General features: G+C 38.8%; 1 protein-coding gene across 1 annotated transcript; it reads left to right on the top strand.

Moving 5' to 3' along the window:
• The first annotated feature begins 2,238 nt into the window (after positions 1-2,238).
• herpud2 (HERPUD family member 2) lies at positions 2,239-12,861 on the top strand. The gene is made up of 9 exons (XM_072460622.1): positions 2,239-2,310; positions 3,298-3,652; positions 4,781-4,858; positions 5,960-6,049; positions 6,731-6,849; positions 6,934-7,059; positions 8,083-8,418; positions 10,335-10,440; positions 11,890-12,861. Exons 2-9 carry the CDS (start codon positions 3,506-3,508, stop codon positions 12,082-12,084), a joined length of 1,197 nt encoding a protein of 398 aa, XP_072316723.1. The 5' UTR covers positions 2,239-2,310; positions 3,298-3,505; the 3' UTR covers positions 12,085-12,861.
• The last annotated feature ends 2,434 nt before the right edge of the window (positions 12,862-15,295 follow it).

The raw sequence follows: 15,295 nt of genomic DNA, 5'->3' as shown, positions 1-15,295 counted from the left end.
CGCGTGCCTAAGCGCATGGATCTATCATAATATAGTTCCCTCAGTGTACGGGGCAAAATGAAGACGGAGAAAGACAGTTCGAGCTGACGCAGAAGTGGACAGAAATCTACGGGTGACGAGAGATGCGATGCGATCCGTTGCGCTAATAAACAAACGCACGTGTGTTGTATCAGTCCTCACGGGGAAGTGCCTGCGTTCTCAAATTGCCGAAAAATCGTCCATACCGCCTTTAATACGCACTGTCCCTGAAATAAATAAATGCGGAGGGACATACAGGGACAAACAAGATACTTATAAAGACTGCTATAAAACCATTGTTTATTTCGAAAACAAATGGAACAAATGATCAGTTAATTAATTGATTGATTCAAACTAACTATTCTTTGTCACTGAAGTGAAACAGTTAAGCAGGTGAAAGATTAACCAGAATAAGAACAAAAATAACATGTATTAATAATAAATAACAGCGAAAGCCACCAGAGTTCACAGATGATGAAGCATTGATGATGATGATGAGCCAAAGTGCCTTCTTGCATTTGCAAAAGTTTAAAGAATCTTGTAAGGATGGCTATTCAGTATGAAAAACATGAAATAAAAGCATGTTTACATTTGTGACTGAAAAAGTATTGATTTGTCCTCCAGTATCTTTTTTCCCAAAGAGGTTTTTTTTGTAGTTTTTCCTAGCCGAGAAGGAGAGTCTAAGGACAGAGGACCCTGGGACATCGTCCCTCGCCACCACAGACATTGTCTGACTTCATCGCCACCACAGACATTGTTGATTCATTTCTCCCTGTGGCCCTCAGAGGCAACTGTTGTTGTGATTTTGGGCCTTACAAAAATAAATTGATTTGATTTGATTTGATTATCCTACAAGTCCACATTTTACATCATTGTAATCAATCAACGAATACTCAAAGATTTGTTGAGTCCAAGTGGCCTGCACAAACTAACCTAAAATATGTTTGAGTAAACAAATTAGAAAGGGAATTTAAGATGATTGCATACGAATTTTTTTATGTTTTGGTTTTCACTGGTGAAAGCCTCCATAACAGGCCTCGTAGAGAACCATTCAGCTGATAAATTATACCTCAAAAACTCACAAAAACAGAGAATATTTTATCTTCATTTTAAAGTGCAAATAAATAATATAATAGATCCATGATATAAACGCTTATGTGCCAGACTTTTAAATTTGTTTTATTTATTTATTTCATACATCAAAAATATTTAGAGACTTACAATTTTCAATTGTGAATATGGCTTTTTGGTTTAAGCTTTTGGATATGGTGAGCAAATATGTTTCAATTTGTTTAATTAGAACAGGGGGGAAAAGGGATACTGTACTTTTGTGAACGCAGAATTTGCCAAATATAAGAATTAACTTAATTGCCATTTTCTTATTATAGTCCACATTTGTGACGTGAAAACCAAAAATTGTTAAAATTGTAATCTAAAGTTGGAATCAATGTGAAGTATTATAAATTGTAAACAGTCTTTCCAAAAGGTTTTTACAATTGTGCAAATCCAAAAAAAAATGACTCATCGTTTCAGGGTATTTTCTAACAAAAAGTGCAGTTAAGGGCCAATTGTTTTAATATATCTGAGCATAAATTGATTAGTGGGGTAAATTCTATGAATTAATTTGAAAGAGACATATTTCATCTTGTTGTTTATAAAAAAAAAAACGTTGCTTCAAAGTCCATCCTTTTTTCCATACAATGTCCGGGGATAGAGCACGTATTCTTCTGTTGTTCTTACGGACCGGTGTAAAATAAGCTTTTCTGATGGCTCATACTTTCATCAATCAGTGATCTTAAAAAGTTCGCAAATTGAATAGGTCACAGCATCAAATACAGTGGCATATTCTTTAGGAGTCACAGCAAGGTTGTATTTAAGATTGAATTCATTGTACCTCAGCAAATGTCCATTACTGTCAAAAAGCTGACCCACTGGTAAGATTTTCTTGAAGATTTCCAATGAAGATAAAATGCTGACTTTTTTTTTTATAAGATATATTTGTTATTCCAGATAAAAAAGTTATGAGGAGAGAAATTATGTTTGTATATAAGTGCCCAAGCTAGAAGTGTCTGTCTGTGGAATGCAGATATTTTTTTTTATTATAGTCAATATTCTTTATAACAAGACATTTATAACAAACAATATAACAGTTAAAGTAATGCCGGACTTCCTATCAGAGTTCGGTAAAGTTAGCGTCATAGACATGTGACGACGCACGTACGTGGCTTCCGCTTTCACGCCCTACATCACCCACAAGAGACGGGCAAAAGACGACGGTGCACAGCGATCCAGGTGATAAAATCTACACCACGCTCTTTCCTAATAATTCTGATCTAAGTGGATTAAAGCACTGTCATTGGGGCGAAGAACGCGTTTGAAATGCACCAAAGCTGGTGTTAACGTTAGCCACATGCTATGCTCCGTTTCGCCGCTAAATCAGTTGTAACAAGCTAACTTACTTGTTTTAGGACACATTGTGCTTATTGAAACGAATCTACTGCTTTGTCGGGAGTATTTATTCGTCTTAATCAACAATATATAGGTAATAAAATATGTACGCGTGTTTCTGTGATGCTATATGACATGACATAAGGTTGTTGACAATAAACATGACGCAACTCCCATCCTCAAGTGTAAACATGAACTTATTTTAGGCTTCTTTCCCTTTGGAAACGTTTCAAAAGCCTCTTTAAGGTGTTTGTTTACATAGAAGATAGTTTGTTGAAATGACAAATGCACAGGCCTTCTTTCACTTTCTGGGTTTGGCCTTGTCTAAATAGTTAAAAACTGCTTTTGCTTTTGCTTTCTCATTGTTCAGTTCAGATGCAGTTTGTGATGAAAAGTTCAAGAAAAAAGTTTAAACTTGAAGTAGTGCGAAGTTCTAAAAGGATTTCCTCTGTCATCAATACACACACGATTAAATAAAAAATGCAGGGAGTAATTTATATTTATAAAAACAATTCATATTTGTAAGAAAATATAATTAGGAGCAGGGTAAGAGATAACGGTTATGGGATAACCTCAATATTACCTTTTAGTCTAAATCATTTTAAATATGACAAATACGATAGTTCTAAAAGCTCATAACAGATTATACGTATTTCTATAATACTTCTGTAAATAGTCTCAACATTCTAATAAACATTGTTTTTTGAGTATCAAGATATTATTTTAATATTATTTTCCTATTAATGATACATTAACGATCAGAATGTAAGAAAAACATGAAATACTTTATATAACAATGGTGTTTTTTTGTTTTTCTTATAAACTTTGCAGGAGTGAGACGTGGATGTTTTAAAACGTTGATACTCCTATTTGGAGAATAGACAGTTGACGATTGTCAAGGTCATGAGGACCTGAGGAAGTCTCTCAAAGAGTAGAGTCCTGAGCCCTGAGCCCTGGTCAGAGCCTTGGTCGGAGTCCCGGTCTGACGGCAGAAACAACAGCAGCAGTTGTTGTAGTGGTGGCTGTAGAGTCATGTACCATGGATCCTGGAGCATTGGACGCACCGGTCACCCTGGTTATCAAAGCCCCAAACCAGAAATATGAAGACCAAACCATCAACTGTTTCCGAAACTGGACTGTGGAGAGACTGAAGAGCCACATCTCCAATGTCTACCCCAGCAAACCGGTAATGTCTGTGTTTGCATATGTTTGCATTTGAAACTGTTCTTTAAGTGTGTTGCTTTTTATTTAAGGACACACAATTTTTGTTTGGCTTTTAACCATGTTTTAACATTGTACCATCATCAAAACATACCTGGAGTTGTGTTAAGCTTCATCCACGCTTGTTTCAGTTGTCCTCCTCTCTCCTCTGAGCCTCAGAAAACACTTTATGACGTCGCAAAACTAGGAAATTCGTAACAGAGTTCTGGAGGACACGTCCTGTTTTTAAGTCCATAAATCATTGGCAATAACTCATTCTGCACATTGTGTTCATTTCAACTTTGTGCTTACATTAGCATGTTGGGGCAAACTAGTTTTTGTTTATTTCTCCATGTCGGCGTAATCTCTCATTCGTCCAGGAATGTTCCATTGTAATTCTCCGTGGCAATTCCCTTTGTTGCCAGTAGAGGGAGTGCTAACACAAATCCTGATGAATACTGATATCTGATCTGTGATTTTCAAAGTCACAAGATGAGATGCCAAAGCAAAGGAAGTCAGGAGCATATCTAAAGGCCAATAACAATACAACTAATGCAGATCCTTAATCCTTTTAAGGATCCGCAATGATATTGCTTATCATTTGATACTGAAAATGTGTCGAACTCAAGTAACATCAGACATACTTACAGACAGACATTCTATTGTAATATACTGTATACTAAAACACTTAAAGGCGTAATGGACGATTTTTTGGCGCCAAATCTGAGTCTCATTTCCTCGTGGCGTGGACTGCCGATTAGTCCTGCCACGTATCAATCATAGGATGCACCTACTGCTCACCTGCAGCCTCGTTCTGGCTCGTCCCCAGGAGAGAAGCATGTTTCCCTGTGGCTAAGCGCATTGATCTATCATAATATAGTTCCCTCAGTGTACAGGACAAAATTAAGACGGAGAAAGACAGTTTGAGCTGGCTCTGAAGAGACGTAAATCTACGGAGACGAGAGATGCGATGCGATCCGTCGCGCTAATAAACAGCACGTCTAGCCACGAGGCTTTTTTCTGCTTACGCCTTTAAGTTACTTTGGTTGGATTTTATTTGAGGTATGATTTCTCTCCCACTTTTTTATTGCTTAAATTTTATTGTTTTTTTCAGTTGTCTAAAGACCAGCGGCTGGTGTATTCAGGGCAGCTTCTTCAGGACCATGTGCAACTCCGAGATGTGCTCAGAAAGGTACGCTGGAAGAAATATACTGTGTATTTCCACTGTCATACAATGGATACAAAAAAATATTCCAAATAAAATGAATTGCAGAAATGCATATATTTTTTAAAAGTGAATAGATTAGTAATACAAAATGCTTTTTCCTGCTACTTGGATCAAATATATTGTGAGCAGTGCATTTCCTAACATGTGTAAAAAAAAAAAAAATAATGCACTGGTTATATGTATGTTAGCATTTTTTTTGTGTGGCAATTATATCATCAAAGTATTAGCGCAAATGCTAGATTACTAGCTGCAGCTTAACGTCTTTTAGCCCATCATGCTTAGCTATTCAGTTGTGTCCTCAGGGTGTGCTGTAACCTTCTGCAATAGTGCTCCACTCCCAGGGAAAGCAGGAGTTTCCCTACATTCAAGAAACATGACAACACAAACGTAATCGTGTTTGACCTGAAATGTGTTTGAAAGTTGGACGTGTGCAATATTAATTTAATCTACCCAAGCTCCTGGTAAAAATTTAATATGTATTGTAGTGCAATATGAATCGATGCAGTATGAATTAGTGCAATATAATGTACGTGCAATACAGAGGGATTGGGTTCTATACATCTTAAGTCACTCTCTGTCTTATTATTGTTGAATGTTTGTTCTAACTTGACGCTGTCCTTGTTTGCCTGTTTTTGAAAAGCTGTCTGTTTTAATAGTATGTCTTATGTTTTATCTTTCTGGAACATTACCTGGCCTAATGTCTTCGGATAGACATTAGGCCATGGCAATAATCTGGCATATTTACATTTGTGTAAATGATCATTCAATAAATAAATAAAAATGTAGAGACTAGAGAAGATGGACCCATTCTCTGGAGAAACGAGACTTAAATGGGGCTCATACTGTGATTTCCCTGTGCATGTTAAGGTAGTAGTGAGTGTCTGTAGCAGCTGAGAGCCAGAGGGTTTAGCGCAGATGCAGTCGGCGGAACAAAAGCCCATCGAAGGCGTGTTGTTGTGTGTGAATCTGGAACTTTTCTGCCCCAGCTGCTCCTGACTGCTTGTTTCTCTTTGTGCGCTCTCCCCTGGCCTCCCTGTCACCTCACCGAACGTGTTATGTCCACAGCATGATGAGTACCACATGATGCACCTGGTGTGTGCCTCCCGCAGCCCCCCGAGCTCCCCCCAGGCCCACAGCGCTGCTCCCTCTGCCAGTGTAAGTATCAGGAAGGACATTGGGTTTGCCCTGCAGTGTTGGATGGGCAGTAAGGTTAACCGCAATCGAAGTTTGAATGGACACAATTAGCAAATCAGAGGTTGCAATATTTGAAATACCATCATTTCTACCACTAACGGCAAAATAACTGTATATTCTGCCTAAAAAACACCTAACCCTGTAATTTAGATCTGTTCAAGCATGTTCTGAATAGAGGTGGGCAATATATAAAACAATAAATAATGTTGTGAATGTTATTTAAACATAGACATTTGAATATTGAATTATATCTTTTAGGGTGAAAAAATGCTACAAAAAGAGCTGATTAAAAGTTCTTGCTCTTTTGTTAATCTTTATGCAGACATTTCACATTTGTCTGTTAATTAAACCTCAAGTAATACATTTAAAGACCTGTTTTCACACATTTTTGTTGGATTGACATGTCCGTACATTGTTTGTCAGCAACAAAAACGCCTAATCAAAGTTTAAAGAAGTAGTTTGATGGTGCGTTCTAACCTGGGACTAAACCGGGACTAGAGCACAACCACCGGGACTAGGACTAGTCAATATCAGGGCTAAACTTGGCTCAAACCAGGACCATACCAGGACAGGTGTGGACGCATCCTCTTCGATTTTAGGTTTCAGATTTCAGATCTTTCTTCTTCACTTTTCTCTTTTCAGAGCGAGAGTTCAAGCTCCTCCTCACCGAATCAGGAAGCTTCACCTTCCTCTGAAGCTGCTGATGGTCTGAGATATCGAGGAGGACTTCCCCAGTACAATGTTCCTGGTGTTCCTCAGTGGTAAGACTTTGTATTTATTTTCTAACCATCCACATTGTATTTTGCTCTGAATGCCAAGTAAAACTAGTGGCTGCTCCTGCACAGGCCTGGAGGTGCGCAGGTCCCCCTACAGGGCGCCCTGCCGGGGAGCATGCCCCCTCACCCTGCGTACATGCCCATGCAGGTGCTGTGGTGGCAGCAGATGTACGCTCGACACTACTACATGCAATAGTGAGTACAAATCTATTCATTCTAAGGTTGTTCTTTTGAAGTGCAGTTGTAAATTCAGCAAGGCCTGTCACGATAACATTTGATGTGTGATATATTTCTACTGAAAATATTGTGATAAACTATACTAGTGAAACTACGTACTTTAGGGCCACTGACACAATAGCGCTAAAGCAGAAAGATCCTTTTCTAAAATGTACAATATCATCAAAAACATGAGCAGCAACAAATAAATGGCCGAATTAAACACTTCAGTAGTTAGTGTCCAGAAGGAGTTGTAGAAGTTCCTTATTCAACCCACTGCAGCTCAAATTGTATTGCACTACAAAGAAATGGCAAAAAATGTTTGAAACCCAAGAGGTCAGATGTATGTAATGTAATTTTAGTTACAGGAATATGCCAAATTATTATATCAAGTGCATCGTCTATAAAACAGAAACTAAAAAAATGATAGAAACGTCTTGTGTAAGAGATATTTCTATCCTTTTTAGTGGTTTTATAGTCACATTTTGTATAGAACTTGAACCCCAACTCAGACATTTACAAGGACATTAACACATCTGAATTATTGTTACTGAGGGTTAGGGCTTTAGAATATCAAGATATACATTTTGTCAGTATTGCCAACCCCTAGTTGTAAATGCAATGTGTCAAATTACACCTCAGAAGGTGACAGAAATTCTACTTCATCCCTATTACATATTATCCTCATTGGAACCTTTTTTGAATACTACACAACGTGCAGAGTTTGCATGTTTCTCCAAAGGTCTGGGTGGGTTTCCTCTTGGGCTTAAGTTTCCCCCTTCGTCATAATTTGACACTGTTGTAACGTGTAATTTCATTTATTTCCTCAGCTGATGTTTCTGAGTTGTATATGGTTGGTTGTCACAGAAAATGCACCCAGCATTAAAAAACAAAAAACTACCAATTCACTGTACGATTGCTATGCTGTAGTGACTCGGGCTCAATGCAGAGATAACTATTTATTCAGTCGACTAATTCTTGTTCTTTTCTTGTGTGTCCCAGTCAAGCCGCCATAGCTGCCTCTCAGACGCCGAGCCCCTCTGCTCCCTCCGGCCCCTCACCATCCCCTCCTCAGCCTGAGCCGGCGGTGCAGCCTCCTCTGGGGCCCAACCCTTTACCCGAGCCCCCGCCGGCGGTCAACCCCAACATCCAGGTCAACGCCAACATCCAGATGAACGCGCAGGGAGGGGCGGTGCTTAACGAGGACGAGCTGAACCGTGACTGGCTGGACTGGCTCTACACCGTGTCCAGGGCCGGAGTACTGCTCAGTATAGTGTACTTCTACTCCTCCTTCAGCCGCTTCGTCATGGTGCTGGGGGCCATGCTGCTGGTTTACCTGTGAGTATTGACAGCAGCCCAAGTCCGCCATGGTTACGCACATTTCCCATTCAGACAGTAAGAGTTTAAAGCAGGCGTGTCCAAACCCAAGAGCATATTGAACGTTAGACCAACCAGAGGGCCACAGATGGGTCAGTAGTGTAAATCATTTTTAAAAAAAAGTGTTTTTATTCCGTCTTGGAACCAAGTCTGGTCTGATGGCTGCATTTGGTCCCCGGGCCATAGTTTGATTGCCCATGGTTTAAAGCAGGAGTGGGCAATTTCCCCCGAGGATCACATTTGAATCGAGGCGAGTGGTGGAGGGCCGGGTCATTGGTGAAATCAATTCTCATCATTATAAGCACATTTGTGTAAAAGACTGGCTTTTTAATCTATTATTCATCATTCACAGACACTTAGTCCCATAGCTCAGGCAATTAAACAATAGAAAGAACAACAATTATTATCAAAAATGTACAGGGGCCCAGTATCGAACAGGCCACATACAGCATAATGACGGCCCATAATGCGATTGTTTTCAGTCCAAAAAAACATTTAAACTTCTGTGAAATGTATTAGGCCAAAAAAAAAAATTGTTTTTCCTGTAACCTGACCAACCTGAATTTCAAAATAAAAAAAAAACTAACCTTAAACGTTTTATCGCATATTTACTGGCCGTACGTTTCGAGAATGTCAAATTGTGAGAGGGAATCCCAAAAGCTGAGGGGAAAAAATCATCTGGGGATCGTAAGATATGAAAATTGCTGCACTTTTGACAGGTTTCGTTTTAGCTATGGCCGCATCCATGTTGATGCTCATATTTGGTCAGCGTGCAGACTGGCAGTCATGGCGGGGGCGACAGGCACGCCCGGTGTTTCAGCGGTGAAGGTATTTTTCGTGACGGTCGAAAAATGCTCACATCACGTAGTGACAATAAGAAAAATAGTTCGACGCCGACACTGGCGCTTGACACGGGTTCGTTCGCCACTTTCAAAGTTCCAACTATTGCTGGAAATGCCTTTTTAGCAAGTGATCCATTGGGAACTTACAAGCAATGGTGCTTTGTAAAACTTTTTGGGACGAGTGGATCTACAGCTCATCGAACACACGCGCAGGGCAACAGCGCGGGAAACGCAGAAAACTGTCTGCAAAACCTGTGCAAGGATTTTTAAATATTTAAGAAAATCCGACCTACCTACCTGAATTATTTTTTCAATTTGACCGGAAATGCATAACGTTGCGGGTTTCAGAAATCTATTTTAAGTACAGTTATAGGTCTTGTGGTCATTAGTTACCACAAAACTGATTAGCCCTGTCAAACTTTTAATATTAGTTTTTCCAAAAGGCTATGGGGAAATACTGTAAGAGCCTCAGAATGGGCGGTCACTGCTGAGCTACATCATAGACAAAATATGATAATTTTGTTGAATATTGAATGCCCACTATTTTTTTAATAAAATTGTAGCCGTAGCCTGATTAACCGCTCACATATCACTTTTTAAACATAAGATAACGCTTTTGTATTGTATTCACATAATAAATATAGAAGTTTAAAGAAAATTTAAAATGGGGAAAAAATAAATATTAAAGGAATTATGGAAGATTTTTTTGGCGCCAAATCTGAGTCTCATTTCCTCGTGGCGTGGATAGCCGAGTAGTTCATTCACATGTCGTAGGACGCACCTACTGCACACCTGCAGCCTCGTTCTGGCTCGTCCCCAGCATAGCAGCACGTTTCCCCGGCTGCGCATGTGTGGTTGATATGCCGGTGTGTGTTTTGCGAGATCCTTCAGTGTACAGTACAAAAATGACGACAGAAAAAGACTGTGTTCGAGCTCAGAAGAGATGGAAATCTGCGAAGACGAGAGATACAATGCGATCTGTCGCGCTAAGAGTGTTTTTTTTTCTCGTGCTAACAGTGTATTTTTCCCGGACAGGCATCAGGCCGGCTGGTTTCCCTTCAGAGCTGAACAGCAGCAGGCGAGAGCAGAGCGAGGAGCGGCTCAAGCAGAGGCAGACAGACAGCAGGACATGCAGGACATGGTACTTTAAGTTTCATTTGAACAAAAAGATTACAGGCAGTTCATGTTACGACTGATCATCCCTTTAAGTAAACGGCTTTTAATTATGAATACATGACATTATGGAGAGACTTATTTATTACGGAGCGCACTATGAATAAAGGTTTAAGTTCCTCAAAGTTACTGTTAAGAGTAGTTAACCCAGCCTAGTACTGATATAAATATTCTATCCTGTGAATTTTAATAAGAAGGCAAAATAAAAACATAAACTTTGACAAATGATTGTTGTTAATTACATTTGTCACTAAGTAATAGTCTCTCTAACGTCCAGCTCCAGTTTTAAATTAATGCAAGATTTGTTGCACAAAACAAAAATGTCTTGCAGTTTTCTATGTTTTTGGTGCTTTACTGTCTGCAATCATTTTCATTTACCCTTTAACCCTGAATGCCATAGGACAAGTATTTGTGCATGCTGTATTTAAATTTTTAGGACTATCAAGTTTTTACATTACGTACTTAGAACTCCATAAATATGATAAAACAACATGTTTAATATGTCAAACAACTAAAATGCCCAATAAATCACAAAAAAGAAAAACTATCCATATTTTTCCAAATTAGGAAATCCCAAGTCTCCCTCCCAGTTTTTTTTTTTTTTTTTAATCTCTACCTGTTCTGCTTTTTAAGATAGATGTATTATGAATATTGATTACAACCAAAACATTTTAAATTTTAATTTGGGATAAAAAACATATTATTACAAGAACTAATTTATAGTGAATAGTTGAAATCTAATCTTTAGAGGTCCCAAATCAATCAACTTTTGTCAGTGGATCAAATGTTCATTCATGAAATGTAAACAAATTGCAAAAAAAAATTCTATTTTGTACGATACTTAAACATTAAAAATCGCTATGTTTACCAATGGGTTTATGTGCTTTTTTTGTGGGAATTGTAAGCGACAGAAAACTTTCTCGAACGTGCTCTTTCTAAACATAATTTTGTCCACTTACATGTGCAAAAAATAATTCTTCTATTTTTATTTTTTTTTATATATAAATGCAGCACATGCTGCTGTAGGTCACAAAGGTTTAAAAAGCTCCACATTCATGAATATAACTGTGAATAAATCTGAGAAAACACATCAGTGGAGAGAAACGTGAGGCTCATTTCTTTAGCGTAATATTGAATGTGTTTGGTGATTATGGCAATATTTTAAGTTTCATTATCTAAACATAAATGTCATGAAACTTTCTTTGCATAACTCTATTTATTTTTGACTATCAAACTAGGGCTACAACTGAAAAATAACAGAACCGCTTCTGGCTATAAAACTAAAAAAGCAAAGCTAACGACTGCATGGCTGACGCAAATTCAGCGAATGACAGAGGCTAAAGTTCTATCATTGTATCTTTTGAAAACGTGATGACCCCTGAACATAACAAACTCTTCCCCGTTTGTGGCCGTTCAGGAGCGTTTAATGGACGAGGGCCTGGAGGAGGGCAACCCAGAGGAGGGCGACCCAGAGGAGGGGCCCTCAGAGCGGGACGGGGCCACCGCTGCTACTCCTGCCCCTGAACCCGGCTTCCTCACCACCGCCTGGGCCTTCATCAGCACTTTCTTCACCTCACTCATCCCCGAGGGCCGCCCACAACCCGCCAACTAGAGAGCTGCCCCCAAGCTCCAAATCGGCCCCAAACAGAAACTCTAGCCGTGGACTGCCTCTGACGAGCAGCACTGGTCCAACGCGACATGCTCTAAAGTGTGTGTCACCGAAGGGAACTGACTTATGAAATATTAGTATACTGCAAAAAATGAATATCTAGACTCTGTTAAAATGACTTGGAATTCTTAATATTAGTCCGGAATTGACTATTTTTGTTATATTTAATTGCTTTTATGGCGTTGCACGGTATTTAACCTGTTTTATGGCATTTCTTATAGATTTCAAGATGATTTAGCTTGAAATAATTTTTTCAAGGTGTTAAATATTTACCTTGATATAAGATATAATGAAAGTTAAGTTATCTAGACTTTCATAAAGGTCAAAACAACATTAAAATCCTATATTTAAGTGATTTTAACGCATCTAGATATTCCTTTATTTGATGTGTAGAACGTCTATTTTTTATTATTTGATCATTATTTTTTTTGTCAGTCGAAGTGACAAAAGAGAAATGTCTTCCATCTAAAGCTGTGATGTTTTGTGAAAGTGATTGAAGGTGATTCTATGTACATAAATGCATACATAGGCAAACGCAACGGATGAATACTTTGTATAATAGGGATGTTGGTCTGTAAGTATTTGGAAAGGATATTTTTTAGTTCTTAAAGCAAATTGTGTATTTAAACATGAGCTATTTACACATATGATTATTATGCATCTATAATTTCTAAATATGAATGTGTTTTTTGGAATAATAAAGAAGCTTGGTTTACCTATTGAGTTTGGTATTTTTATGTATGTCCAGTAGATGGCAGCAGATAAGGACTTCTTTCTTTAATATTTCGTTGTTAAACAGGAATTGCTCCTGCTCATTGTTTGTCCACATACAACAGTAAGTTATGCCATTGTACATTTAATTGTACATTAAAAAAAAAAAACTGACCACTAGCACATCCAGCCCTCTTCTCTGTGTTTGTGGTAGAACGCCTCTTCACTATATGAACACGTTTTTGTGTGCGTGTTTGTTATAGATGTTCTATGTTTGAAACATAAATAGTTTAAAAAAAAAAAAAAAAAAAAGAATAGTGTTTTTCATCCATGCAACCCATCTCTAAATGTGGCACATGGATTAAAGTGTGAAGAGTGAATCTGAAGTCAAATTGTCATACTTTGCTTGACCAAAATAACCAGGTTGGTTTAAGGGATTTAACCAACTGTCAAGGCAACTGCTGTTGTGATTTTGGGCGTTAAGTTGAATTGAACAAAGCAAATACAAGTATTGCTGCAGTTTCAGCTAATCTGTGTCCATAGACCACCAGACTACCTAGTGTTGTGTAGCAGGACATTCTGGGCCTAGGTTAGAATCTTCTTGGTAGGCCAGTTCATGGTTAAGTACATCATGCTTCTCCTTCCACTTTATGCAGGGTTTCATTGTGAGGCCATCCGTCTGGGCACTGCAGAGACACAATGGCCCTCCAGTGTATAACCTTTACGCTCTCCTCCTGGAAAGGATGTGCTCAGAACGTTCAGAACGGTTCCCCAGTAGAGCATCCAAGAGGTATCTGGCTCAGCTGGTGATCAAGCTCAGTACTCATTTCAATCGCTTGCATCTTATGGTATAGTTTTGTGGCAGTAAATGGCTACTGCACATTCAAATCCTTTGTATTGTAGACTACATTGCCCAAATCACATTAAAAGTTTGAAGCACTCTCCACACAAAGCCTGTCTTGGATGTGCTTGTAGCGCTGTCACTTTCCAGTGCGTCCAGAGGTGAGCAGGGAAACAGCTCCGACAGCGCTGCACTTCGGAGTCCTCCAAAAGCCCCTAATCGAATGACCATGGATTTTTGTGTAGTCCGTCACGAGGGGGCCCAATTAATTATGCATGACAGTGGCTTGACGGCCCCTTGATTTGGTTAGGCCCACCCCCCACACACTTACCCCTGTCCCTTATCGTGCCCGGGACATCTTTAAGAGGGTGTTTGGGGGCTTGTAGGACATTTCATCATCATAATAAGTCCTTGTTATGCGTCTGTTTCCCTGCTATCAGAGCTGGTTGTCTTTACAGAAGGAGCGCCGAGCCTGGACACCTGCCACAGCGCACAGCCTGATAAGGTTTGTTACAGGGGGAGATAGAGAGGGACGGCCCCCAAGAGGACAACAGAAGGAGCACTGACGCATCACTGAAGCTGCACAAACATGGTCAGAATCAAAAAAGTTTAGAGTTTAGACACAGGCACAGAATGATTTACCAAAATAGCATTAGTGGGCGACAACCCCAGAAACCTCCCTCAATATCTTTATTTGAACATTTATTCTCCGTACAAGGCCCTCAGCACTGGAAGAAACTGGTTCACTCAACGACTCCTTGCAAGAGCTATAACTAAAATGTTCAAATATCAGGAACAAATAACTTTAAAGTGCAGGTTAGACATTTCACTAAAGTTTTTACTAAAACTGTCACTAAAAATGTTTCGTATTTTTCTCTTGTTTGACCATTTTTGGTGAGGTTTATAGTTAGAGATAATTCCATAACTGTTACCAAAGTTGGTCAAAGTACATTTAAATGGTAATACCTGATAACACCTTTATTTTGTTAAATGAGTATTTAAACAGTCAGAAAAATGTGTCAATCGAATGTCTTTTACTCTCAATGTGAGGAACTTCCTGTATTTTCCTACTTTTATTTTTCAACTTTTCTTCTCAAACTACCACTTGACTGATGTAAAACACAAGTACAATCCCACCAAATGAAGTCTCTAAGTTACAAAAAACTTAGAGAACCTGCACTTTCCATGCATGCACAAAAGTTGTATAAAAAGTCCTTTGAATGGACCTTTAAAAGAGAATATGTAACTTTTTATATGTCAGTGCTTTGCCTCAAATGTTATACTATATATTTAACTTACAGTGGCCAATTGGCATTCGTACAATTAAAGGTGATACAATGCAAACCAATCAATATGGTAACTGAAATGGTCAAATCATGAGTATTGGAGCTAATAATGATATTTATGTTAAACAACTTCTGTGACACAGGTACTTGGTGATTATGGCAATATTATACATTTTATTGTTTCATGTTTTGTTGGAGGGACCTGGAGTCGTCACATGCTTTTCTCTAAGAGGATGCACATGTTTAATGCCATACTGTGGAAAATCCTGTGCAGCGTAAAATCCCATGCAAAATTTTCCATGACAAGCAGGAGGCT

The sequence above is a fragment of the Eucyclogobius newberryi genome, unplaced genomic scaffold (genome assembly GCF_026437365.1).
Source record: "Eucyclogobius newberryi isolate DKJ021-1_F unplaced genomic scaffold, fEucNew1.0.hap1 SCAF_3, whole genome shotgun sequence".
In the NCBI taxonomy this organism is placed as follows: domain Eukaryota; kingdom Metazoa; phylum Chordata; class Actinopteri; order Gobiiformes; family Gobiidae; genus Eucyclogobius; species Eucyclogobius newberryi.
This window is presented reverse-complemented; position numbering and strand designations above follow the sequence as displayed.

What these genes read in the sequence shown, in the direction of transcription:
- herpud2 (XM_072460622.1), top strand. Translation starts at nt 3,506, where the DNA reads ATGGATCCTGGAGCATTGGACGCACCGGTCACCCTGGTTATCAAAGCC. An exon ending in GCGCTGCTCCCTCTGCCAGT is followed by an intron (nt 6,050 to 6,730) that starts GTAAGTATCAGG and finishes TTCTCTTTTCAG; the next exon opens with AGCGAGAGTTCAAGCTCCTC. An exon ending in AGCAGGACATGCAGGACATG is followed by an intron (nt 10,441 to 11,889) that starts GTACTTTAAGTT and finishes GTGGCCGTTCAG; the next exon opens with GAGCGTTTAATGGACGAGGG.